The 27,906-nt window shown below is 32.6% G+C and overlaps 2 protein-coding genes across 2 annotated transcripts; both read right to left on the minus strand.

Annotated features, from left to right (window-relative positions):
* Positions 1 to 1,660: 1,660 nt before the first annotated feature.
* LOC107891097 (UDP-glucose:glycoprotein glucosyltransferase) lies at positions 1,661 to 17,235 on the minus strand. Its single transcript, XM_016815750.2, has 37 exons — positions 16,915 to 17,235; positions 16,307 to 16,750; positions 16,036 to 16,189; positions 15,411 to 15,582; positions 14,753 to 14,826; positions 14,442 to 14,538; positions 14,250 to 14,362; positions 14,024 to 14,139; positions 13,384 to 13,441; positions 12,593 to 12,745; positions 12,386 to 12,484; positions 12,116 to 12,274; positions 11,865 to 11,933; positions 11,010 to 11,098; positions 10,720 to 10,882; positions 10,150 to 10,284; positions 9,948 to 10,053; positions 9,761 to 9,855; positions 9,531 to 9,643; positions 9,204 to 9,414; positions 8,930 to 8,998; positions 8,638 to 8,780; positions 8,200 to 8,301; positions 7,151 to 7,298; positions 5,720 to 5,776; positions 5,513 to 5,643; positions 5,287 to 5,375; positions 4,824 to 5,173; positions 4,639 to 4,731; positions 4,031 to 4,095; positions 3,445 to 3,547; positions 3,173 to 3,331; positions 2,936 to 3,076; positions 2,760 to 2,803; positions 2,555 to 2,669; positions 2,309 to 2,461; positions 1,661 to 2,219 (listed from the first exon to the last, which is right to left on the minus strand). The coding sequence occupies exons 1-37, from the start codon at positions 17,073 to 17,075 to the stop codon at positions 2,037 to 2,039; spliced, it is 4,926 nt and encodes a 1,641-aa protein (XP_016671239.2). The 5' UTR covers positions 17,076 to 17,235; the 3' UTR covers positions 1,661 to 2,036.
* A 2,926-nt stretch (positions 17,236 to 20,161) lies between these two features.
* Positions 20,162 to 27,881, minus strand: LOC107891099 (membralin-like protein At1g60995). Its single transcript, XM_016815752.2, has 14 exons — positions 27,558 to 27,881; positions 26,892 to 26,954; positions 26,337 to 26,774; positions 26,175 to 26,256; positions 25,709 to 25,770; positions 25,514 to 25,608; positions 25,273 to 25,352; positions 24,270 to 24,353; positions 23,749 to 23,865; positions 23,303 to 23,388; positions 23,061 to 23,167; positions 22,492 to 22,583; positions 22,329 to 22,405; positions 20,162 to 20,835 (listed from the first exon to the last, which is right to left on the minus strand). The coding sequence occupies exons 1-14, from the start codon at positions 27,708 to 27,710 to the stop codon at positions 20,350 to 20,352; spliced, it is 2,022 nt and encodes a 673-aa protein (XP_016671241.1). The 5' UTR covers positions 27,711 to 27,881; the 3' UTR covers positions 20,162 to 20,349.
* Between the last annotated feature and the right edge of the window lie 25 nt (positions 27,882 to 27,906).

The raw sequence follows: 27,906 nt of genomic DNA on the forward strand, positions 1-27,906 counted from the left end.
TTAAAATTTAAATAACAATAACAATAATCATTTACCAAAACAAATTTCTGCTAAGGGTATTCTAGTCATTTTAGTTTTTTCATTATGCTATTACACCTCTATTACACTCAACCAAACACAGGATTACTATTACGCCTCTATTCCATTACATTCAACCAAACAGTTGATTTGCTATTACACAGCTTTTCCATTACACCTCTATTCCATTACACCTCTAATCCAATACACCTCTAATCCAATACAGCGAACCAAACGTGCTGTAATAGACAAGTGACCTGTCTTAATTAGTTTAGGTAAGATAATGCTAAGATATGTATATGAACTTCATAAATTAGATAGGATGATCCGAGTATAACTTACTTGATATAGTAATAATCGACATGAATAGGTTGTAGGGATTTTATGAAGCGAAATACCTACTTGTTAGTTGAGGGGTTAGCCCTAGTGTCCTTGAATGAAAGATCACAACTAAAGAGCTCTAATGAGAGAGGTTGAAGCTAGATGTTTGATGGCGAAGAATAGAGTGATTCTCTATAAATCTACAGACATTCTTTGACTTTGGATTAGACAGTTCTACCTTCACCTAAAAAATAATTTTTTTTATTTACCCATGGCTGCAAATGTACAAAAGCTTTTTCCTTCACCTATTCATGAAAGAAATCATCAATCTCTCATCTCAACAATCCAACCAATACTTGTTTCTATACTAATTTAATGATTGAGCAATACTCAATTCGATTCGAAAAAATCGAAAAAAAATTCAAATTTTATGTTAGTGGAATTGAATTATTCAAGTTTGAACTGAGTTTAATTTTATAATTTGAATAACTCGAATAATTCAAATGGTGTAAATACCCTTTTAAGTCCCTATCAAATTTGAAACTGAGCAAACTCATCTCTCAACAAAAATTATAAAATAGTTTTTAAAATTCAAAATATTTATATAATTTTCAAATTTTATATTTTTTAAAAAATTATAAAATTTTCAAAAAAAATCTAAAAAATATATAAAAAAGTTAAAAAAATTTCTAGAATAATAATCTTGGAGATCTAAATAACTTTTTAGATATATATAGTTTCAAATTTATGTACTCTAACATAAAATTAGTTATATTGTAACAAGATTTTAATTTGTTGTTTAATTTTTTTAATTTAACTCAAACAATTTCACTCAATTCTATTTAGAAAAAAATAAAAACAAATTAAGATATAAAATAAGACCCATCAACTTGATTAACTCGAAATTTTTTACTCAAGCTTAATCGAAATTTTTTACTCAAACGCTTACCCATACCTATAGAGTAGGGGAGTCAATTTAAGTTTTAATAGAAAACTCATTTTAATAAAATGAAATAAATGATCAAATTAGGTTACTAATTTGGGTTGAAAGATAGTTATCAATATCTTTTCTACAGCTCAGATCTACCTTAGATAATGGTTTAAAAATAATTTATTTAAAGAAATGTTTTCATGAATTGGAATAATAATTACAATTTGGTGGCATTTATTAAAATATTGTGACTATATATCTATTTCTTGGCAAATTCCCCAATTTTCTTTTTCTAATTTTATGGATCAAATTTTCGCATCTTTGTTAATTCCCACACTGTTCATTCACTGATTAAATTAATTATAATATGGCAAGTAATGATGAGTAAAATTAAATGTAATAAAGTAATTTATTGGGGATACATGGAAACCCATAGCCCCCTCCAGTAAGGTAATAAAAAACCACCTTTGTTCATCCTAGGCATACAAATACAGATAACACAAATTACAGATAAAAATATTACAAAATCCCATGTATGAAACTATTCTATCAAAATATCATTAATTTTTTTTTTCTTCTTTCCTTCCTAGATCTTAAAAGTATCAGTCTACATATATAATAATTGCCATTAAAATGCCCAAAGTTAGCAAAGCTTGGAAGTTCTCTTCCCTATGGTAAAAAGCTTTAGTTTCAGCTCAGGAAATGTTATCATGGTTTTTTGGCAAAATTGAGTATCAAAAACTAGTTTTTTCCTAATCCAAAAGTTTCACAACTCTGCCTTTGATTCTAGATCGTCCGTTGATTGGTCATTAGAAGAAGTCTCAGGTGATGATGATAATGGTGATGGTAGTGGATCAGGGTTTTCCAGTTCATCACCTAATATTTTGGCAGTGAATTTTCTAGCCTCAAAGTCAAGATCTGTCCACTCAGAAACTATTCTTCTAGCACCCTGAGCATTGACATATAATAATATATATATAAGTGGTAAGAAGATAATAAGAATCACCAGCATATATATATAGAAGAATATTCAATTACCTGAAGTTTTGGTTCTTTTGTCATTGGATTGTTGCAGAGATCAATGGTTTTAGCCCTGGATTTCGTGGCATTACCACACCATGATTCACACCATAGCCATTCTTGGGGTAATGAAAAGATTGGTACTGTGTGTTGTGCGTAGTTCGGAAGATCCTGAAATAGTAATGATGGTTATTTGAATATCATATACTGGTTGATGTATATTAAGCCAAGATGGTCAGTGATGATGTGATGAATTTAACTTGCCTGATCCAGATTGGCTAGACTGTTTGGATCTTTGCTAAGACTTTCATAAAAGACTCTTAGATTATCCCCTGCTGCTGTCTCACGAAACTTCACCAAGTCAACCACGTACAATGCACTGTAGAAGTACAAAATGTTAAAATCTATCTGCCTATGCCATCTTAAGGAGAGAAATTCACAGTTGTACAATTTTATTGTAATTGCAAACCTTATATGGTATGGTCTGCCCCGCAAATGCTCTCGCCAGAACCCCTGCACCGAAAGAGGAATAAGGAGAACATGATTAGACTAAACACGTATATAACAGTTCTCTTTACCAGGTGATAAAAGAAATGAAACAGAACCAGGGAAAAAAAGTCAATTTTGCAGGTGGCAGCACATTACTTGTCTCCAAAACCGATAGCCATCCATGTCCTTATTGTTATCGCAAAAAGGAGTATATGCAAGAGGTCTTCCCTTTATATCCATGTCATAGAGTTCTCCCATATCTGCCCTCACAACTTGATCAGCATCAACAAATATAACCTGCACATGCATTTTCATCTAATAAATTGGCAACAAACGCAATAGAAGAGTACAGTTGTCTAACAAGAACTGAGGAAAACAAAAAAGATACAAAACCTTTTCCAATGAAATGGGAAATATAACATCAAGGAACAAAATCTTATATGCCCAGATAATTCTCTGCTTTTCTGTTTGTTTATGCAACCATGTAGGCCATTTGTAGGTAACTAGTTCATAATCAAAGCCATATTCATGAGCCATATGCGGAATCACATCCTGCATAACCCGAAAGCATATGTGCATTAGGCATGCTTTTTAAATCATTATACACTAAGTGAAAAAGAAGTGCTATACAAAGATGGAAAGAATGCCAAAAAGATATATGCAACCTTGAACTGAGGAGACAAGTAGTTCTTTATAAACCAGAATTTCACCGGACGGTTGGTATTCTTTAGTACACTTAGAATCATAATTTTAAGGAAGCGTTCATATCTGCAAAAAGCAATCAAAGAAAAGTAAAAAATTATTGTGGATTAGTAATGTTAATATACCAAAAATGTTGTCATTGCACAGGCAGATCATCAAACATAGGAATGTGTGAAAGAGCTTAGAAACTTCATAGATTACAGTATTTTAAATTCAGCAAGAGCAGAAGTCCTATTTTAATACAAACTGGTTTAAAAGTATATTATCTACCTTCCAGAGTGTTTCCCCGAAAATAAAGTCTGGTTTCTTGTATCTTAGAGGAAAATGTAAAATGTACTTAAAAACAAGTTTCACAAATTTTGGACAAAGTTGAACTTACCAACGTAACAGTATGAATACAGAATCTACATTAGCAGTTTTATTACACCAAGGATGAAGGTTATCAAGGGCAAAAATCTACTTGAATGAGCAGCCTTATTTCACATCTATGCATATAAACATGTAAATGCTGAAAACTCTACTAACCAAGAGCATAGACTTAAAACTTACAAATGTCCTGAAGCAATTGAAAATATGTTAATCGTTTTTCCATGTCGACCACCCTTCCCATGATCCTGTGGAAGGAAAACAAATCAATGATTCCACGACTTTTGAGGACAAAACTAGATACAAATATCAAACAGTAAAGCACAAGTAGATGTGCCCACAACTCATACCATAAGGAGAATGAAGGAGGAAAGGTCTTAGAAAATAAAACTAAAAGCCACTCATCTTTCAACTGTAATGGGGGTTCTGAATGGTGATGAAAACAAACACATTCACATACTATTGCTATATTTACAATTTTGATCCACTCACCATATCATTAGACCTGAATCATAATAAAGTCTGTACTCCAGCTGCACCTAGAAACTAATATCAAAGGGAAAAGAAAAACTAAGCAGCTTATATGCTCCCTCTCACAAGGCTGTTGAAGACTTATTTTGACCTTGGTTCAGGGGCCAATCATTCTTTCCCTTTTCTTGTATCATCTTTCTTCTTATTCCGATCTCTTCTCACAGGTTAATATTTATATCCATTTCATGCAACAAGTAATCCTAAATTATGGTGAAGTATAACAGTACAAATGAACAAAGAGAGAGAGAGAGAGAGCTCACCACTGAACTATCAGAACTCTTTTTTGATTTCTCACTGCCACCAATAAAACCAGAAGCCCATTTGAGAAGGTTTGAATTCCAGCCATTATGACCCTGCCAGGCAGCATACATTCACAAAGATTCCTCAGTCATTCATGAGCACTAAATTGAAGATGGAAAATTACATTACAAACAAAAAAGCTAACCTTTTCTTTTGAATGCTTGTCATCATCAGATGAAATAAGCAATTTTTCTTGCTCTTTTCCCTTCTTCTTAACTACTTCAAGATGAACAACTTTGCCCCTTAAATCATTTATAGTGATTCGCTTTGACAAAGATTTCTCTTGATTTCCATCATCACCACCATCTCTAAAAAGATACAACTCAGAACTTCTGCCTGGAGCAAGTTGCAGGTACCAAACTCCAGGAGACACTTTCATCTGCCAATAACCCAAGTTGGCCATCACAATAGTATCAACCAAATGAGGTGTGTTCTTTGTTCCAAGAATCAGCTGAAGACCTCTGGGAGGGTCACGATCCTTCTCAGCACAATGACCTAAATTACACACCCAAAAGTTGAAGTCTTAACAGAAAATGTACACAGTACTCATTCACTACTCCAGTTAGGCTCATAAATTTCACATTATTTCCAAACAAAAACAAACTCACCAGTCAGAACAAGAGCTTCAAGTTCAAAGACTGCTTGCAATGTCCTTATGTCACCCAGGTTCTCAAGCAAAATATTGTCCAGGTCATGACTGATGTATTTATATATATAAAGAGAGAGATTAGTCAATGCAGTAAGGTACGTAATGTTGCAACTATTCAACATTGCATATGGAATAAGTGGGAAAGGTAATAGACAAAGGAAGAAAATAATGACAAAGAAGCATACACAGCAATAACAGGCTCAACAAGCCATGGCTCAGGTACATCCAGGTTCATGGTGAGCGTCTTCGACAATGGCATATTTGCAAAAAATGCTTTCGGACCATTTACTGTGTAATCAGTACTGCTAAAATCTTCCTGCAAGGTTCGAACACAGCTAAGACACCATTCTTGAGTGCTCGAATTTGAGTGGTTTCTAAAGAGAGATGCATACCATGGTTGGGATCACATATCTGTAGTAGTTCTTCAGAGGAAGATCAACCGGGGAACTCTGCCACAAAAGCAATTGCTTAACATTTTCCTATGAATTTTGCAATTAGAGGACTTCAAGCAGGGAGCAGAATGAAAGCAAAAATGATCATGCTTCAATTAAAAACTTGATAGAAGAATGCACACCCTTATTATAAAGACTGAAAATTTCAAGGTAAATAACCCCAAATTGTGTGACGTTTACTGATATTTTCACAATATTCTCATCATAATGAAATAGTCATACAGTCAGCCCTCTCTATAACAGCCACCCGCTATAACGGCATTTCACTATAACAGCCAAGTTTCTAGAAGAACCAATTTTTTTATGTTTTATTTTAATCCTCTATAAAAGCTTTTCACTAATAAGAGCAACATCATAGTTATGAAATACGTTCTCTATTAAATTAGTTCTCTATGGTCTAAATTTTTAAGTAAAATTATAGCTATTTCATATAAGTAAGCCTATTAATTATAATTTATTAAATGAAAATGATCTTAATTAAAATACTATTTGAATAAAATGATTAAATTTCACATGAAGAAATCTAATAACCATATGAAATATAATAATCATATTGAAGATAATCTTCAATGAGTGGAATTAAAGATATCAATTCAATATTCTACTATGAGTTTAGAACACCATAAACTTATAAATTGATTACTTGAATTTAGTAACTCATGATAAATTAATTAATTTAATTTGATAACTCTCTCATTAATTGAACTTGTTAGATTTATAAACTTTATAATTAATCATGTGAAAGAATGTAACATAAAATATGCATAAAAGCAATAATACATGAACCTGTTATATGTTTCTTTTTTTTATTTTGTTGATTTGATTTCCACTTTCTTTCTTTTTTGAATATAATTCTCACTATCTTTATTTGATGAAAATTCACGATAAAAATTCTATGGTAAGCTTACAACGATTATCTCTATAACAACATGCTGTTATAGATGTATAACAGCCACTTCCCTATAACAGGCAAAATCCGGGCAGACAAATAGGGCTGTTATAAAGAGGGTTGACTGTATTACATAATTTGCCGGTGCTATATGCAGTCAAAACTCTTTGCTTCTATTTTTATTATTCTTTTTAAAATTGATCTCATGGAATGACCTTTCCTCATCCTGTACAGGGACTGAGCCCAAGGTCCAATGCTATTTTGCCCTTGGCATGAGCATGTACCTTGCCCCATTCCCCGATTAGACTTTCTATTCACAAGCACCACATTCTAGACAACCAATACCACAAATATGGACTCACCAAGAGTGTTAGTACAATGTGATTAAATAACAATGCTTTCGTATGTTCTATTTCTAGAATAATTTTTCTATCCAGGAACACAGGATAATAACTACATCCAAGATTATAAAATTAACTCACCATGGGATTTAGTACAATGCGCATGCTTGGATGAACATACTTAGCCAGAACACGAAGAAGTGACGATAGTTTCTGTCCTGATGGACTTAAAGGATCAACAACCGCATCAATATGAATACTGGAATTTTCATTGTTGAGAATAACAGCACTGGGGAGCATTTCAAAAGGTAAAAGGGCATGAGTTAGACATCTGAGGATGACAAATCAAAGAAGTGAGGACTAAAAACACAAAGAATCAAACATACAATATTAAATCAACAGCAAACATGGGTAATCAATAAATATGAAGTCTAATGGAATAGCTGTAATTTAAAATATAACAATGAAACCAGTATGCACTGGCTTTAATAACATAAGTTGAGGATTTTAGAAAGTAAGGAGGTTAAAAGTTAAATCTTATTATACTGTTACCTAAGAACATTTTGTTTCCAAGAACATAAATGTTACATTTTTTTTCATGTAGAAGCTCAAAAGGGCTCAAACTGGATTGGACTAAAGCAGTATGTAAAGATTTAAAAAAAAGAAACTCATTGTTGAATGTTGACAGAGGATGAAATGAAAGGCAAGGAGGTAATGTAAGCTACATCGGCCACTTGCATGATAACTTTCGTCCTGACTCCTGATGTCTTTCCTCAAAATCAATTGGGATGATCACAAATCCATTCAGTTGACAAACGATAATTGATTAAGCATAGAAAAAGATGTCTGCTAAATTAGGAATATGGTGGACTAGAGAGGTTGTCAGGTTGGTAGGAAAAAGAGAAATAATCATGGAATCGAATCTTGAACTATAGATTAAACTTTTGAAGAAATCTTATGGCCACCATGCTATTCTTCTGTAAATATCTCAGGAGTCATATATAGCACAGAAATATGGAGATTTATCAGAAGAAACTACATTATTAAATGATACATGAAGATATCAACTTGCAAAAAGAAAACCAGAAGACAAACGGTATCATGATTTAGAGAAAAAAAAATCTGCCAAGAATACAAGGAAAAGAAAGAACAGAACCTCATTGGCATCAAAATGCTTTAGAAGTACTTACCTATATTGTGCATTCAAAATATCAAAGCGTGCACTTTCAGCACTTCGATCCCTCGTAGCCATTGAAGACGATATGAGCATAATAATATCACTAACATATTTACTGCAAGCATGAATAAAATCAGTAAAACTCCGTATCTCTAGCCCAAAAACAAAATGTTGAAAAGTACAGCATTATATCTGCCACAAAAACAAAAGTTAGGTCCACAATCAAACTTAAAAATGCAATTGCCAATCAGGAAGAAGTATCAAAATCAGCACAATCACTACCTTGTGCGAGTTATTGGGCCAAGAAAACCACATGCAAAAGGATAAGTACATAATAATCTTAATAAAATTATTCCCCAAATACCTATGTGTGCCTACACAGTATATGCTGGCTTAAGCATGTGGATCACGGAAAAGATGACTAGCAAGAAAGAGCAGAAAACAAACCAACCTTGTTAGCATGTCAGGGTCAATGCCATGCCAGCTAACTTCCTCAACAATCTCTACAATGTGTTTTATTCTATGATTAAACTCAACAGACTCCAGAAGATGCAGATCATCACCCAGAAATACACCAGCATCAAGAGAAGTAATCTGTCACATAGAACAATAAGAATGATATTTAGCATAACTAAATCAGTATCATAACCAGCTAAAACACCTGGATTGTCAATGGGAACAGAAAACAATGAATCAGTCCAACAATAATCCTAAAAATTTATGGCAGGAGAAATCAGACAAACCCTTCCATTGGTAATGACTGCATTAACACCAGATGCTATCCCAAACTGTCTATATAAATATTGTGCCACCTGGATAAAATTGCAATTTAACATATTAATATCTATATGAGAATTAGAAACAGAAATGAACATTGATCCAGAGACTAAATCACTAACAACCCTCTTATAGGAGAAACTCAGGTTGGAACAGGATTAAAATATGTCAAACCAGAAAAATAAAAGCATCCAGTTAGAGCTTGAACATCCTATAAAGCAAAAAATCAACTTATATTACCTTATCCAAATGTTCGATCAACTTCAGATTGTAAGCTTCAGATAGAGAGGATTTATAAGTCTTAGATGGCAGTTCATTTGCCTCAGCAAGTTCATAGACCTTATTAATAAATGCTTGAGTGCTTTCAGCTGCTGCAGGAGATCTAAGAATGTAATTATGCTCATAAAATGAGCATACTTGATCTAAAAACTCCAATACTTTCTTCTTATGACTGCAAAAGCATCAATAATGCAAGTAATATCAGATCAGAGTTAACAGTGTAAAGCATATTTACAAGATTCAATTTCATGAAATAAAAGCACATAAAAACACTAAGATTTATGAGACCTATATGAAGCCGCAGTAATCTCAAAGGTCTTCACAAGTAGAATATTGGACAAATTAGCATCCTGACCAGCAGTAAATAGCACACCGACACGAGCATTTTTGGACCCTTGAATCTGGTAATAGTACAAGAATTGCTAGACCATTAATAATGATAGTGATGACAAGAATAATACCATGAGAAGTTACCAATCAAACAAGAACGAAAGCAAAAGTCATGCCATAATGAATACCAGATAGCGAATTGCTTCACGAAGTAACTTTATTCCTTTTCTAGATGTGACATCAACAGCAAGAAGATGAGTTACAGGCTTCACATCATCTACAGCTGGAGTTGATCAAGTCATTAAACATCTTAGAATTCAAATAACTAGAGGAAACAATAAAATGAAATTAATAACTAACATAACGTCTGCTTACTTCCTGGAGAATGCAAGTAATTAATTTCATTCAGTACAGATTCCCCTCCAAGGACTGGTGAAGCTAGAGATACAAACCTTGGCTTGACTTTGCCACCAGCAATAATCTACATCCAAGCAATATCATATTAGTACAAACATATCATAGTAACAATATCTAAATATAGATGGCATTGTTACATAAAACCTAAATGACACTTTACCTGGGGGTTATAGCGACTGACACCATTTTCAGATAGGAATTTGTCCAGCACGTTAGTGTGTGAATTTATTTGCCCATAGTAAACTTGTTCTTGTATCCTGGGAAGCTCATCATTCATGGCATTTATAAGAGCATCCTGCCAAAATAAACACAAAAAGGCCATTTATTTGAACTGAAATTTTAAAAAACTTTATGATGAATAGATAGAAAATCATCATGATAGAAGTCAAAAATAGAAGAATAAAAAGAAAAAAAAAACGGCAGAAGAAAGATACATATAAATAATTCAGTACTAGATATGGTAAATCATCAAAGGAACTAAGACATAGAAGTAATCTGCAAAATCAAAACGTAAAAGAAACTAGCATACCATTATAATTTTCTACAAGGGAAACCATATTTAAAAGAAATAAAATACAGGTTGGTAAAACGGGCTCATCAACTATAGGTGCCAATTAAGAACTTTCCCAAAAAGTTAATAAGCCCATAACACATAAAGGGACGCCAAATAATAAAAAAGCTACAAGTTAGGAAAGTATGGCGCAATTGAATATACGAGTGTTATAGGTACCTCACTAGAATCAAAGACAAGACCATTCATCAAGAGGCAGCACTGCAACTTGCTGACACCCAGCTTAAAAACAAACAATGAGCTCTCTTGAGACAATTCCTTAAAACTCTGTTCCTTTTCCAGCTTTAACAGAATTTCTTGTGGTGGAGATTTAGCTTTTGGTCTACAGAAACAACACATATTGATTTACCAAGCAAATATAAATCTCCCAAAATTAGTGGAGCATCAAAGGAGGAAATATGATCAGCATGTATAAGCAGTATAAGTCAACAAATATTTTCAAAACTTACAATAATGTTTCCACAAATGCCCCTTCAATATGGTGCATTTCAAGAGCCTCATCTGTAGAGTCAGCAGATTCTGTTCGTAATCGATTTATCTATCACAAAGTACGTCAAAGTTTTAGTTAACACTGTCAAATGCTTCATGTTAGTAAATTGTGATACAGCAGATTCAGCCAAGGGAATAAAGGAATCATGCAAGGTGTGTCATACATCCATTATAGTTCTTAAAATCATCCATAAATTTGCAATCCTCCTTCCTAGTGGAAAAGATAGTAATCTCAGCCTAATATAGAGAAGGTTTCAGATTTCCCCTCACTCTCCCGCCCCCACTTAAAGGATCCATTTATGCCTACGAAGTATAGAAACAAGTTATTTCCTATTCTAGGGCATAACATGGCATTTTGTAGAGATAATAAAAATAACAATAAGACCATCAGCAGCAGGAACAAAAAACAAAAAAGTATTATGTTCAATACATGTCATTAGCAAAATAAATAAATAAACAAAAATTTGTGGATAGACTCATCACATTAAAATTTCAAGTACAAAGTATACTTGTTTAAATCCTATTATGATTTGCAAAATACATGCCAAAAGCTTACACATCCGATGGGTATATCAATAGCTGAAAGAGAAAGATGATTTTGTAGGATGAAAATAAGTACCATAACAAGTTTTAAGTTAGTCAAGGCTAACCTCAAACATCTTTTTCTCCCAAGCATATAATATTTCAGAAAGTATTGCAGATAAACAACACAGAAACACTGGAATACAATATAGCAAAAACTAAAGAGAAAAAAAATTTACATCCAATCAACAATAGCAGCTACAAGCATAAAAAGTGGCGTATCAAACCCATACATTGCTCAAAAATTGGAAAGCTGATTGAATCCCGTGGTTTTCCTTAATATAGATGAAGAGTCGTATAATCTGCAAAGAAATTGCAATAAACAATGTGCATAAGCACCATAAGTTGCAAACCAGAAACCTCAATGATACTTGACAGCAGAATGAAGTATTGAAATAACTAAGGAGAAACCATGGTTCAGCATAACAATATCAAATTGCACAAAAGTTAAAACAGAAAACATTAGACTAAGTTAAGCAACTACCAAACTGGATTTATCATCCTCAAGTTCACCATCATGCTCAGATGAATGAAGTTCGCCACCACTCTGTTCAATCTTTTTGATGAATTGTGTAGAATACAGTATCACCCCAAATCTCATTGGGAAACTATTCTCATAGAAAGATGTAATCATATCGATAGACTGCAAGATTCCAGTTGGAAATTATGATAAGAAAACTTATCTGAGAAAGAGAATGAAATGAGAGAGAGAGGGAGGGAGATGGAATCATCCAGAAGATGGAAGAAAACATGCCTGAAGACCAGAAACTGTTGCTGGATCAAGAACATAAACTGCATGGAACAGATTCTTACGAATATAACGTAGCTGGCCGGGAAAGACTGGCATTAAGATCTGCACAAAATGTCATCAGAAGACATGCTTTCCAGCAACCATTAACAGAAGCTCAAACAAGCAGAACCTTCATATTCTTTAGGGAGATTCTAGGATAAGTTAACATACGTCATTTATATTACTCCTCCAACGCCTATACATAGCATCCTCCTCCAAGTTATTGAGATAATGAACATGGTCAGAACGAAAATCAACTCGGAAAGTATCAGACTCAGGAGGAGTCATAGTTGATAGAAGTTTCCTTATAGTGCTACGGGGGAGCTGAAAATAATAGAATCAACAGGTTAATATAGAGGCTGATGCGTGAGATATATCCCAAAATTACCCAATAAGAAGCTCATGTATAATAGAAAGTCTTCTAAAAACTAGAAAGAAAGAGATTCATCAAATATATATGATCATTAAGCATGTTAATTGGTCAGAAATAGCAGAACAGGGTAAGCAATAGCAGAATCAATTTGATTTTAATTGTTAACAATAAATTAAACACGCAATGTAGAACAGATTCATAATAGGTTGATTACCACAACAAATGGCTCTTATATATTACATTCTTGCATTCTTCACATGAAATTAATTATCCAAATCCTGATTGAAAGAAACATTAGATATATTTTCTAGGGAGCTATAAAACAAACATCTAGGCATTCTGCTTCAATATTTACACTACTATCCTCTGTTCCCAAATACTGCATTTTCAAACTTATTTGAACAAGTTAGGAAACGTGTATCTTTGTTCAACTAAAGGCAGAAGGTGAATAAAAGGAAAAAAAAGTTACTAATTCAGATATTTCATTAATAAAGTCATATATTTCGAGTAAAGTGGATATGATATAAAGGAACACTTTTTAGCAGCTTTAACTAATCAATCAAACAAAATGAAACTTAGAATTACTAACCTTCAACTTTGAAAATTGATCAGCCAAGGATAGCTCCTGATGGACCAGGTCAATCAATCTAAGAAAAAATTGATTGCAAGAAATATAATATCAGAGATTCAGAAGTAATACCATATCGATCAAGTTGCATAAAGGAATTCAAGTAAAGCATATAAACCCTTGAAAGGGTGAAAAGCATTAATATAGAAATAAAAAATTCCACAGTGATAATATCCCTGGATTACATTAAAAAATTCAACAGTATAATGCTTTCAAAGAATACATCACAATATTAAACATCAGGTTTTAATCAAGAAAATCCTAATGCAGCTGCATAAATTGTTTTTACTTCTAAGGAAGTCTTCTTTAAATTAATTCCAAAATTTCATGATAGGGTTTGTGATAGAATTCCAAATTTAAGGACTGAAAATCACAGCAGATGATAATTGACTTTAATCCAGAAAGTACTAAATTTACATGATAAAAGCTATTCTGTTTTATTTTAAACTTTAACAAATAAATTTGGTTAGAAGTTGTTTGGCAACAATTGCCAAAATCTTCAGGTATAGAGGGGCCAAAGATAAATATTTAAAACTGTCATGAATTCTAAACAGAAAATCTTCAGTGAGAAGCAAAAGAAAGAAGGGAGAAAAAGCATTACAGATAAAGGTCAATATCTTCTATATTGATTAAAGCACCATTCAGAGCCATTAAGGACTTGCCAGGAGGGATCATTCTCTGGTTTGCAATTATCTCATCTTTAACTGAATCATTGAGCTGAAAAATGTATAAATTTGTAAAAATTGATTAGAGGGCACTTTATTGTTGGAGTCTATATTAAAAACATTACAGCTGCTTAAACATTGAGAGAGTCACCTAGAAGTTACCTTCATCCGAGATAAGGAAGACACTACACTAGGAAAATTTTGGTTGAGTTCTTGCATTGACTGCAAAGGATCAGAGGCTTGTACTATTCTCTGTGCAGTTTGATGTCCTAAATCTGTTTAAGGGGAATTTTGCATTTTCAAGATTAGACATGCATAACTAGAAAGAAAAAGAAAACCTTAAGTAAAAAGTACCTTTCAGCTCCCAAACATCAAGTGTGTCCGATATTGTTGATGACAATAGATAATCCCTGAATGCCATTATCTCTGAGGTAAGGTCAGGTTTGCGCTCCTGCAAAAGGAAATAGAAGAAAATGTTAACTTCAGGACAAAATAGGTGCAAGTTTTATGTTAGAAATCATTATGACCAGAGTTGACTCCTATCCAAGGAGAAAGGTCCACTCCTTTAAGTTAATATTTGTGTAACTAATGTTCCCTGAAACAGTTGCAACTTGTATTGGAAGAAAATAAGAGGAAAAAAAGAGGGAAGGTTAATTATGGCCAACCAGAATTTTTGAAAATATAAACCCTCTGACTTCTTGACTAAGATCTTCAGTCCGAGGATCTTCTAGTGTTACACCTGCAATTCAAACCTCAATTCCTTAGATACCTCAATCAAAGCAATAAAGCAAGCAATTATGAAGCAAACAAGCATGCAAGCTAACCAAAAAAAAATCCATGAATGTTTGAGATACTCACATTTACGATAAAACACCAATAGGCATTCCCAACAAGTTATTGAATCACAATTGAGAACCATAAAGAAGCTAAGATGTATTCATATAGTGCAAATCCTTTAAAAGAAAGGACTAATCAAGGTTGAAAGTTTCCGAAAGCCATAGAGCAAACAAGTTAGAACAGTTCCAAGACAGGAGTGTTTGTGTTAGAGAGCACGATAGAAGCAAAGAAGAGCTATAAATAAACCAAAACATCAACCACAAAAACACTGCTACATCTACCGAGGGAATATCACAGTAGAATCCAAGTGCAAAGATCCATAGTGGCAATTGACAAAAGGAAATAGACAATAACCACGTAAAACATAGAAGCATTGGGAAAATAATAATACGTGGAAAAATAAACCTATTGACCAAATTAATAATACAGAGGTCATGCAGAAGTGCTGGCTTTTAAATTTGCAATTGCTCCACCAAGAGTGCTAACCTTTCTTTACGGTGCTGTCATCCATGGCCTTATACTCCATATTCTTCAATGCAAGCTCTACACCATAGCCACCCAAGTTTAAGGAATCCCTTGCACCAACGGCCCCACATAGGCCAACTTCTCCTTCACAACCAGAAGGTAATACTGGTCTGACAACATACTTCACTTTTCCCTGGACATAAAATGAGGTAAATCAGAGAATTTATAACAGCCATTGCACCAAAAAGTGTGATATCATAATCCTTATAAAAGAGATGAAGGGAAGCCTAGTAAGGGGAAAAAACTGCATGCAAATAGTTTTCAGTCAGATAAGTAGCATGCAGTAATTCAAACAAAGCATATAAATGAATCAATTAGATCATACTGAGTCAGCTCAAAACAAATGATGAAGGTTGCCACTAAGCACCAGATGAATCTCAAATAAGTTATTAATTCAAACAACAGGTCTAGAATATTTTGATTGCAATAGGTAGTTTTATCTCAGATTATGCTTGTCAGTTAATATGTGAATAAATATTGTTCATAAAACAATAAAACTAACAGGAACTATCAATATAGCAAAAATCAAATGTGTTATCTGGCTTATGAGTAAAAGAAAATCTAAATCAAAGAATGAGAAGGCAACCTCTTTGGCAGCTTGAACTAGGGTAACATGGAACTCCCTAAAACATTCTGTTCCAAGAGCACCATACAGAATAGCAACAGGGCTCGCAATATTCGAATCAAAATGAATGTGATCAAAGTCATATAGTTCAGGCTGCTGAAAGGAGTCTCCATTGCTGGAAACCAACAAATGAAAGTAACAATTAATCAAATTATAAGTAACTTTTAGGCGTTCCAAACTGAAAAAGATAATTTTGGGAAATAAAACATATATACACAAACAGCAACATTACACTTCATTAGGTCCCAGAAGCCACGACTGAAGTTCTGCAACATCAAAGAACAACTCCTCACCAACGTCCACCCAACAACATTTCCCACGAGGGCTTTTCGGGTTTACACCAACAAGCAAGGGATCCAATTTTTTAGTTCCCACAGCTTCACTATCATCAACCCCACTCGCATTGTGCGAATAACTATCATCAGACAACGGAAAAGAAGAAATAGACTCCTCGGCTAACTGACGGTAAAGCACCAATCTAGGAGATGCTGATCTCAAAGTCAAGGAAAATTCAAATAACGATGCCAATTGTTCGCTCAAAAGAGAGCTGCCATGTTTCAAAATTTTCACAAGGCAATCTTTAGCTGAATGAGAATCATTATCAGTTTTTCCAACAAGTAGCCAATCATCAATGAACTCCCAAAACAGATTCTTCGACTCTTTGGAAAGTAATTCACTGTAACAATTAGGGAAAAAAAGACAATTAAATAATCCATTCCCAAAATTACACTACGAGAATAACATTTAACATAAACAAATAATCAAATACCAACAGATACGAATTCCACAACAAGGGAATCATAAACCAAGTAAGGACAATAAGAAGAAAAGGGAACAGACCCGGCTTCCAAAAGCAGTGGAGTACCGGACCATTTAGCGCGAATCGCAACTTGAACGTTCTTTGGTCTGCGATTTTGAGCTCCAACAAAAGTGAAACCAGAACTTAACAAGCAAGTGAGGAGGATCAAAATGCAAAACCGAGATCTGAAACAGGTATCCATTGGGGTAAAATCAAAGGAGATTTTCCTATTGGATTCTATATGGTTTCATATAGAAAATGGATCCAACATTTATGGTGAGCAATTAGAGATCGAGACTTCGACGAGTAGTAAGTGACAGAGGGACGACTATCTGAGAAGACTTCGAAGGAAAAAAAAACCAAGCAGGGCGTTTATTGGCGGCTTTATCGTCTTTGTATAGAAAGATAAGGGCATTTTCGGAAATCTAGAACTTTAAAATGAAGTATTTGTTTTGGGTTAATTGTATCAAATTAGTCCCTCTATTATTAAATAAATCAATTTAGTTCATATACTATTAAAAATAATCAAATTAAGTCCAAAAGAGTTAACGTTTTCTATGTAAAAAATATCTTAAAAATTATTATTTTTAATTTCAAACAAAATATTCCGTTTATAAAATCATAAAAACTTTAAAATTATTAACTCTATTAAACAGTAAATAATATTTTTTAAAATAATAAATGTTAAGTCTATTCTAATTTGACATTTAATGTTTTTTAATAATATAGAAACTAAATTAATCTATTTAATAATAGAGAGATTAATTAGATACAATCTCTATAATATAGGGATCTCCCAATTACTTTTACCATTTTATTAGTTAGAATCACATCATTTTACATTAAATTTAAAGCATGTAATTTGTAATGGAAGATTGTTATAAGTGGATTCTCTCTTAGACATGTTCGTGAGTCAGTTTATCCGTTCAGGATCGAAGACTCACTCGAAATTTAGGAGGGTTTGGGCAAAAATATTAGGCCCAAAAAATAAATTTAGACAAAAAATTAGACTTGTTTAAAATATGAGTCGGACTCGGGCTTGAACATTTGAAGCCCGAGCTCAGCCTAACCCAACCCTTTTTAAATTTATAATACTTTATATTATGTAATTTATAACACATTAAAAAATAAATATATATTAAATATATAATACTCCTCTAATGTAAATATAAAAAATGTTAAGATTACTATAAAAAAAATTCAATAAATAAAAAAATATTAAATATTAAAATAATATAATATAAATATTTTTTAAAAATAATATGGGTGGGCCTAAAATGGGCTTGGGTTAGTCTTTTGCAAATATGAGTAGGTTTGGGCAAAATTCTATGCCCAGATTTTGGGCGAGCTTGGGCAAGCATAAAATATGTTAATATCATATTTAGGTCTGACCGAAACCTGGCCTAACCCGGCCCATGAATATCTCTATTTTTCTCTCATCCTTTGTTACTCGAGTTTAACGTTTTTATCTAATATGGTAATTTTTGTTTTTTTAATCTAATTTAATATATGTATTTTAAAAGTTATATATTTTCATTCCCAAAAGTAATATTTGAATGTTAATACTTGATTTGATGAAAGTTAATTATTAATATTATTAGGTTTTAATTTTCATGATTTTTTTAATAGTTTAGTGTTAATTATGAATTTATTTAATTTTGCGATTAACTTGTTAAATACAATCCAATAGATGTGATTTAATTCCAATTTTGAGATTGATTTGATGAAAGTTAATTGCTAATATTATTAGGTAATTATAAATTTTCATCAAATCAACTTTAAAATCCAAATTAGATACTAAAATATTATCTTTAGGTACTAAAATGTATAACTTTTGTCAAATACAATTATCACATTAGAAAGAAAAAAAACGTCGAACTTATGCATTAAGCCTTTTTTTTTAACTTTAACCACAACTACATCGAGCTCCAATTAAATATAAAGTTAAATTGTATCGAACTTTAAACTCAAAACAAACTCTAATAATATTATTTTCTCTAGAATTAAGATGTTTAATTAATTCTTTAGATTTAATTTGTTTGAATTTTCATTTAATAAAAATTGTTGAAAATCTTTAAATATTTTAAAAAGTTAATTTTTAAAAAATTGATGAATTGAAATTATCCTCTTAAATAATTAATTAAAATTGGAAACGCAAAACAAAATGATACTAACTTAATTGGGACAAAAAATCATATTCTTTCCAAATTAATACAGCATAAATTGTAGTGTACAATTTTTTTACTTTTAAATCTATTATATAAAAGCGAAGTATAAGGGAGCAAATAGATGTTCTTATGGGCCGGATCGGGTTAGTTTTGAGTTGATTCGAGTCTAAGCATAATATTAACATATTTTATATTTGTTTAAGTTCAACCAAACTCGAAATCTGAGTTTAAAATTTTCTCAAATTTATTCATATTTGTAAATAAAACTAACCCAAGCCCATATAAAACTTGCCCATATTATTTTTTAAATTTAAAAAATATTTTATTTTATTTTAGTATTTAATAATTTTATTCATTGAAAATTTTTATATAGTCATCTTAACATTATTTTAATATTTACATTAGAGTAGTACTATATATTTAGTATAGATTTATTTTTTAATGTGATCTAAATTACATAATATATAAAAATAACATAATATAAAATATTATAAACTTAAAATAGGCCAAGCCGGGTTCAGACCTTGAATGCTCAAGCCTGAGTCTGACCAATATTTTAAATGGGTCTAATATGTTTTTTGACCCCTCAAAATAGAAAATTTGAAATTCAAATTAAATTAAAAATTAATATATGATAAAATTACATTTTAACCCATAAAAAATTATATTTAATCTCTTTATAAATGATAAAATCATAAATTAATACATGATAAATTTATATTTTAACCTCTAAAAATATTATACTTTAATTGCAATCCCACTACTATTTAAAAAAAATTAAAAAATTACTTTTATTAAAAACTTACCAATTATTTTAAAAACAATTAATTAGTTTCATTAAAAACGTTTTCCATTCTTGTTCAAGAACTCCATTTTATTTTAAAAATATATTTTATAAGTTTTTTTCACCGTCATAGTAAATATTATTTAATTTAATAATATTTAATTCAATTTTTTTTTAAAAAATAAAAATATGACCATTGTTATTTTTTTCAAAATTAAACCATTATCATCATAATCCAATCCTTCTGCATTGTAATACTTTTTTTAGAAATTGAATATTAATCTTGTAATATTAAAGTTCATCATTTGCCAAATAGTTAATAACATAACATAAAACTTCAAAAAAGTAACAGTTATGTTTTTTTTTATACAATTTCCTCCTTTTAAGTTGGAATTGTTCATTGGTTTTGTGCCATGTATTAATGCAAGTTCTTCTTTATATATGATTAGAACATTAGCTATACAACATTCATCTAAAACACTAAACTCTACCAACCTTCATCTCTTTTGTAACGGCACCTGGGGCTACTGCACGTTCTGCATTGCGCGGTTTTCGTGCGGTGGGTCAGTATAAACCTGTCCTTGCTCTCTCACATCTCTAAACATGGAAAGAAACGAACTAAGACCTTCAGACGAAGCACCTCCCAATATCCATAATAATAATGAACTGAATGAACTCATAGTTCCGGGATTAGGTCCAGCTTCAGCTTGCTGTAGATCGGGTTGTGCTGGAATCTGCATCGGGTTTCCGTTCTGGCTTATGTTTTCATTTTCCGACTGTCTTCGAGGCCCAGCAGCTTCTCCAGCTCCATTTGCCGGTACTTCTTGGTCAGATCCAGGTCTCAACCCTGGCATAGAGGTCGGATCGGGTCGAACTGGGCCAGGATTCCTGGTGTTTAGTCTCGTAATGTGTAAAGTAGATGCAAGTATAGTTGAAGATGTGATATGGAAATCTGGATGTTGCTGAAGCTGAGACCTCCGGTTTTGCATAAACCTTTGAAGGGTGGGTACCTAGAAGCATCGTATAAGTGCCAACAAATGTAACATTTTAGAATAGTGTAACATTATCATACTTATATCGAACATGATCTTAGATAGTAATAACAGTGTTATAACCTATACATTATGGACAGTTTCATTTTCAGCATGCGGTATTTGTCATGTCATCAATTTTTCGAACTTAAAATTGTAAAACTAAATTAATTACAAACATATTTTCCCCATATTTGTTTAAACTCATTAAACTCCAAAACAAAAGGAAAAAGAACTCTATTCAGAAAACCAAAACATGAATTTTCCGAACAAGTATAAATGCATGTTGTGGCACTGCAAATGCAAAAGATACATTGTTTATTTCCTTCGCTCTTCCTATCCCTCTTTAGTCTTTTCGTTTATCTGCTACACCCTCAGACTCAAATCCAAGCTTTCTAACTCCTCTTCATTCTATTTCATCACACTCACCTCACTACCAGTGATCTCTTTACGACCACCAGTGTTTCTCTTTCATATACCACCCTCTTAACTCTCTCAAACTTACTGGTTTCATTCACACAAGCACAGTACACAACCTAGAGAGCCGCTTTGTTTTTCTATGATTTGCTGAAATTGTTTTTTTGGGTTTTTGGTGTGGATTCTTTGTGGCTGAAATAGGGTTCTATTTGGTGTCTCGGGTTGTGTATTTATTGGAGAGGCTGTTTTGCATTTGTTGCATCAAACTGTTGTTTCCTTTCATGATCTATTTGTTAAAATGTTCATTTAGGGTTTCAATCCATATTTGTTATTCATCAGTCAATTAAATGATATTAGAGAGAATTCTATAACCTATGTTGCTCCGACTCTTCATTTTTTCTAAAATATCCGTGTCCAAGATACATTCAGATATGGATATGGGTGTGTAATTCTCAAAGTACATGAAAAACTTACAAAAACTAAGTATACCCATGTCATACATGTCCGTGTCTGACACTCACCCCCCGAGTTTAAGTAAGATAGGTTACAATCACTCCTAATCATAACCATTTTCATGATGCTGGAATGTGAAATTTGTACTTCTTGGTTGTTCCATCTTAATCAAAATCTAGTTTTCTGCGAGTATAATGACACCTTATGTGACTTTCTTAAACATATAATTATATTACATGCATTAATTAAACACAATATTTAAGGTTCTATACTTTTTGACATTATTTTATAGGTGATTAAGGATTTGAGCCTTTTATGTGTGTTTCTCAGTTTCCTTGTTTATCTTTCCTTCTTATGTAAATAAATTTATTAAAGTGAAATTCAAATTTATTTAAAAGGTAAAACAAATAGGTCAACAATTACTAAATTATAAATCCACATGAAATGACAAAAGAAATTTAATTAACTGGAATTTTATTTCATAATTTGAAACCTATGTGAATAAGAGGTTAAAAGATAAGGCTGTGAATATTAGTAGCATAACGAGAGATCCAAATCATTGTACGGTAAATGAAATTGTCAGCCTGTTCGAAAATCATTACCTCGAAACGATTCCAGAAGTAAAGAATAAGGTGCTGCATAAATGCAGCAGTAGTCGAGAGAGCCAAATACGAAAACCCTAGAGAATTTAGAAATATAGACTTCAGACAAATGAAATAAATTCCAGTAAAGCAAACCGATATTTTGAAAAGTATTGGATGATACCGTAAGCATAGCAGAAGAAATAAATGTGAAAGACCAGGAAGTAGAGCAAAAAGAAGCGAGGAAAAAACTTCATTGATATTGGAGTCCTAACACTGCAATTTAGAGACAGAAGCAATCATATTAAATAGGTATTGCATTAGAAAGTAAAAAAGAAAATGTGTTTCGATGCATAGGCTTACATTGTACATATTAACCCAAAACCAATCAAAAAGCAAAATATAAAAATAAAAAGACACCACGATCATCTCATCTAGGTGAGGTGATTCCCAACATATGGTAGAAAGATTGAACATGCCATTTTGCTCAAGTTTATGCTTGCCTGTACCCACCACCTACCCTATGTTACTCAGACTCGGGTGTGAATGTTGGATATGAGTATGTTTTTGTACATGGATATGTTAAACTTCTCTAAAGCTTTTCCACATATTTGGAAGGTCCTTAGAGGGTTATACTCATATACGAAAATGTGTTGGACATGAGTACTTCAAGAAAAATGAAGAGTTGTAGCAACATAGCACCTATCTACCTACAAGCCTACCCAAATTTTACTAATAGAGAGAGAGAGAGACCTGATTAGTATAAATAATTCACATAACCAGACCAGAATTAGAACCATGAAAGCCAATAGCTGATCATCATAGAACTCGAACAGAAAAAATAGGATGCCAATCATAATCTGCAAAAAACACAATGGCATGTTCTGTAAGAGGCTAGTGGCAACTCTTGGAAATTCAAATGAAAATTTAAGATATGTTTTATGATCAGAAAAGGCTTTTAAGAGTACTTATTTTGAGATATGATTTATGCCTACCGGTACAAATACAAGTGATTCAATCACATGCACAAATATCAACTGAAATGTTGGAAGCCTATGTCGAGCATGGTGTTGAAGCTGCACTGCAATAATTTGAGAAAAGGATATCCAATCATATTTGTAGATTGTAGGAATAATGGTGCATTACAGCAATATGAAAGTGCTGCTACTCCTCTAGTTGCAGGATTCATCCATCAATAAAATCTGATTGAGAGATTCCTTCATTGAACTCTAGGCAAAAAACCAAAAAACATTCTAGAGAGTCTAACCACAATTGAAGTTTCATCTTAAAGGATTTTGATAAGGGTGAGAAATTAGCATCCATTTTTTAATCATGAATTGCTTCAAAAATATATGAAATAGATACAATTCTATAGATAGACAAACTTCAAGATGCTTGTACCATGTCACATATCCTACCAAGAAAATGGAATATAACAAACCTGTGAACTTCAACATGCGAGTCTGAGTTTCCCTCAATGTAAATGATACTGACATGGTGGTTGTGAAAAATACGAACAAAGACATCATGAGCACACCACATTTGGTGACAAGATAGTCTGCATTGAAACCAGATAAAAAATACATAACTCACAGGAAAATTTCATAAACTTGTGTCAACACAAGATAAAGAAATGAAATAGGACAATCATATATATTATCATCTTAGCCATGTTATAAGGACTGAGTGTCATTTTTCTCACCATTTATATCTCTTTCTTTCTTATTCTTGTTATTTCTATCTTTATTTTTGTTTTTTTTCAAGTATATGCTCTAAATTATGTTAGCATCTTTAAGTGCAGATGGGCAAATACTTAAAAACCACACCCATTGGAGATGGAGTAGTAACTAACTGCAAAATAAATAGGGTCACATTACATGCACAAGTGATATTGTAGCGCGGTATGGCCAAACTTGTGTAATAAAAGATTATAATGTAATAAAAGAAGTTAAAACTATAAACCTCCAACTCTTGCAGAACCATCTGGTAATTCTCGTGCATAAGTGAGATTATAGAACTCCTTTGTCTGAAAATTATAAAGATAACCTGAAATACAGTTCCAAACATGTGTACAGAATAAAGAGCAACAAATAAGCCCAAAACTCACAATGCAAAAAAGATCAACCAAAATGCATCAATATGATCCAATTAATGCACAAAACCAACCATCATAATGCATATTCTAAATTTAGCCTTTTTTTTTGTAGACTTGTGAGAATCAGATTGTGGCTATCAGAAGGTTCGTTTTTCGCTGAGAATTAAATTGCAGGCTAACAAAAATTTCGGGAAAAATAGGCATACTGTATAGTTTAGCCTGTGAAGCGGATCAGTTTTAGCCAAACTGAAGTCCTACCATGATGTTTGTTCCATTGTTAGCTCATCAAATCTCGAAATACTTGGAAACTAGCATTATTTAATTATTGTGAAGCGGCATTCCTTGAATTCTTATCAATAGTTTTGATTATTGATTTACAGTCTCTCCTATTTTGATGTTGAATGTTGATCATCATTTAAAGTTGGTGACAATCATTCACCGCTTCTTTCCAAAAATAGAATAGGCTACATACAAGGTACGCCAAATCAGCCAAAGGTCAATTTAAGTAGAAGGTGACTGAAAGCATTAAGAAGGATCTGCGGGGAGTTGGCTTATCATCACAAGATGACCACTTTCAGCACTAATATTGACTTACACAAGAGATACTAAATTAGTGAACATATTAAAATGATTTCCACTAAAGATTGTATTCATATAGAAGTTAAAACTGGAGCAGGACATAGTACTTCGCTTTTCATCAACAAAATTTGAATTAGATCACTGTTATTTGGCAAACAGGAAGAAGTATAATTTGCCATGTTAAGTGACTAATAAAATGATAACTGTGCATGAAAAGGTAATACAATCATAAAACGAAATCAGCAAAGACATCCAAGGAACTATATCAAATATTGTAAAACAAAGTATTACCTTTACCAGGCTGATGCAATAAACTATTCATCAAAATAGTGTCATACCCAACAAATCTATTGATTAGAAGTTGCTGCCACCTGCAAATATGACAGCATTCATTGGTATATGGCTTTTTTATTTTGTTTGGTCACAGCATTCAGATCAAGAACAAGATAAAGCTGATGAGATGATGAGATGATACACTCTTAAGAAAAGATGAAGATGGGAAAAGCACATGGTAACATTCAGTAAATATAACCTGTTCCCAAAACAAGGATGTCGGGCTGATATGCTAATATTAACAGTACGTATGTTGTGCCGTGACTTAGCTGCATCAGGCAGCAAGAAGTAACCCTGCAACAGTAGAACTTTTTATAAACAAAAGATACTAAGCTTTGAATGCAGCAAAGATTCACCAAGACAGTAGCTGAAAAATAAGCAAGAGAGAAAATACCTTTTCCATAGTATAGAGATAAGTCGGTTCAAATGCTTTACTTCTTCTCTCAAGCCAATGCACTACAATCAACAGGACAAAATTTTATAAAAATTATAAGACACCCAAAAAATACCAACTTCGATATAACATATTGTGTGTGTCTGTGCACTGTGGGAAAGCAATTAAGTAAAATATTATTCAGTTCAGCTTGCACTCAGAACATAGGCTTACTAATTATTGGCAGCACACAGGCAAAGAAGATTGTTATATAATGCGTACCAAATTAATCTAGAATTGCATACATGGCAGCAGCTATTGTGATTTTAATACTCACGCTCAATGAAGCAAGAAACATAACCATTTACAAGAAAGAACCAAACTCTTTCCACATTAAGAAACCCATGGATTCATTATTAAATATCTTTGAATAACCCTAATTTGCAGCAGGAGAACAAAGATAATCAGACAGAAGGATGTGATTTACCTGCATATGAGTTAAGCCTATCCAAGTGAAGTATACGCAACCATTTAGGAACATCAAGATTTAAATGTAAACCTGTTATATTCTGCACTTAAGAAGTTCAAACTCAGCAAAGAGAAGTTTAAGCCACGTAATGAGGACATGGTCATTTCCTTATTCACTCACCCACAACTTCTGGAAACTTCCAAAGATCTGAATGCCATGTCTCCAAACAAATGATAAACGTCTGTACCACTTTTTACCAAAGTGCACAAAAGCCGCTTTAAATGTCTGTTTTGCTGATAAATAGAAACCATTACGTGTCTCCTCTTTCTCGATTTTAAGAGCTGCATCATCAATAGTTGGCTTAGAACTTTCACCATTGGTAGAGTATTCTGCTTGCTTCTCAATAAATTCATCATCAGTCTTCCAGAACTTCAATGCCAATTTTCCTTTCCTAGCACCAGAACTAAACCAGTTCAACCAAAACTCGGCATCCAAGAACATCAACCCATCATCATCAGCATTTGCAACTTCTATGTTTTCAGTTACAGTTTCCATGTCAAGATTATTTACAACAGGGGGTTCAGACTCATCTTGTGACCACAAGCCAGCACTGGTTATCTACAACAAAGGACAAATTTGAAGTCTAAGGCATAATAGTTTGATATTAAACAAAATCTCATTATCTTAAAAACTTCTGTAGCATTAGTACGGTAAAAACAAAATCGAATTGCCTACCTTAATCTGAACAAGTTGGACTTCATTTGATTCAACTCCAGAGAGCTCACTTGAACATCCAGGCTTCATATGCAAAAAAAAGCAACATAATCATTCAAGTCTTCCATACATGTATAGAAAAGCAGTTTAAAGAAGGGGAACTGAATAGAAGAAGAAAAAACAAAATCACATTCTGCCATCCTAAGTTCAATTCTTAAGTAAATAACAATATGCTGCACTGTGATATCAACAATTAAACAGTTCTGCTAAGTTATTGTCACAAACAATGAACCATCTCTAACTATTTCCATTATTAAAAAAAATACTTTAAAGGGTGTTTTAATCATGGCAACCATCAATAATACAAAGCAATTTCTCAAACTTTGATTATGGAAGAAAGTAAATCTGCTACTCAAGTTGAACATAGAAACGACGTCTCATGAATTGAAATTGTGAACATTACTAAACCAGGATGAAACTATATATATATATAAAATATATATATAGTCGATCAAAGCTAAACCAGTTTCAATACTATAAAAGACCCCAAAAGGATTTGATGAAACGTACAGCAACTAAGCAATTACGATCCAATTAAACAATTTCCAAGGAAACCCAAAATCAGAAACCCCAACCCCAAATCAACACAAAATTTAAAAAAAAAAAGGCGGGTGAGAGTTGAAATACCTGTTGAACATAATTAGCGTGCATAACAACAAGAATACAAAAGGAAGTAATGGCAATAAAGAGATAGATATACTCCAAAGCTACTCTCACTCTTGGTGTTAATATCTGAGAAAATCTCTCTTGAACCCTTATAAACGTTTGCTCTGGATCCATATCTCTCTCTTTCTTTTCCTCTATTCCACAATTTCAGATGAATCGAGCTATCATTGTTTTGCTTTTTTTTTTTTCTTGAAGAATTTCCTTTTTCTGCGTGTTGTTCATCTAAGACTGGTTGTCGGGTATTGAAAATGTTTTTATGGGCTCATGACTTTGACTGGCAATCCCATTTTTTTAATCATTTCCTTTTTGG

The sequence above is a fragment of the Gossypium hirsutum genome, chromosome A04 (genome assembly GCF_007990345.1).
Source record: "Gossypium hirsutum isolate 1008001.06 chromosome A04, Gossypium_hirsutum_v2.1, whole genome shotgun sequence".
Lineage (NCBI taxonomy): Eukaryota > Viridiplantae > Streptophyta > Magnoliopsida > Malvales > Malvaceae > Gossypium > Gossypium hirsutum.

Coding starts and splice junctions, on each gene's coding strand:
- LOC107891097 (XM_016815750.2), bottom strand. CDS start 17,075: ATGGATACCTGTTTCAGATCTCGGTTTTGCATTTTGATCCTCCTCACT. Junction 12,485..12,592: donor GGAGGAGTAATATAAATGAC/GTATGTTAACTT, acceptor CATTTTGTGCAG/ATCTTAATGCCAGTCTTTCC. Junction 5,777..7,150: donor GCATTGTACTAAATCCCATG/GTGAGTTAATTT, acceptor CTTTTGTGGCAG/AGTTCCCCGGTTGATCTTCC.
- LOC107891099 (XM_016815752.2), bottom strand. CDS start 27,710: ATGGATCCAGAGCAAACGTTTATAAGGGTTCAAGAGAGATTTTCTCAG. Junction 26,257..26,336: donor GAAGTTTCCAGAAGTTGTGG/GTGAGTGAATAA, acceptor TCTTAAGTGCAG/AATATAACAGGTTTACATTT. Junction 23,168..23,302: donor AATCACTTGTATTTGTACCG/GTAGGCATAAAT, acceptor TGTTTTTTGCAG/ATTATGATTGGCATCCTATT.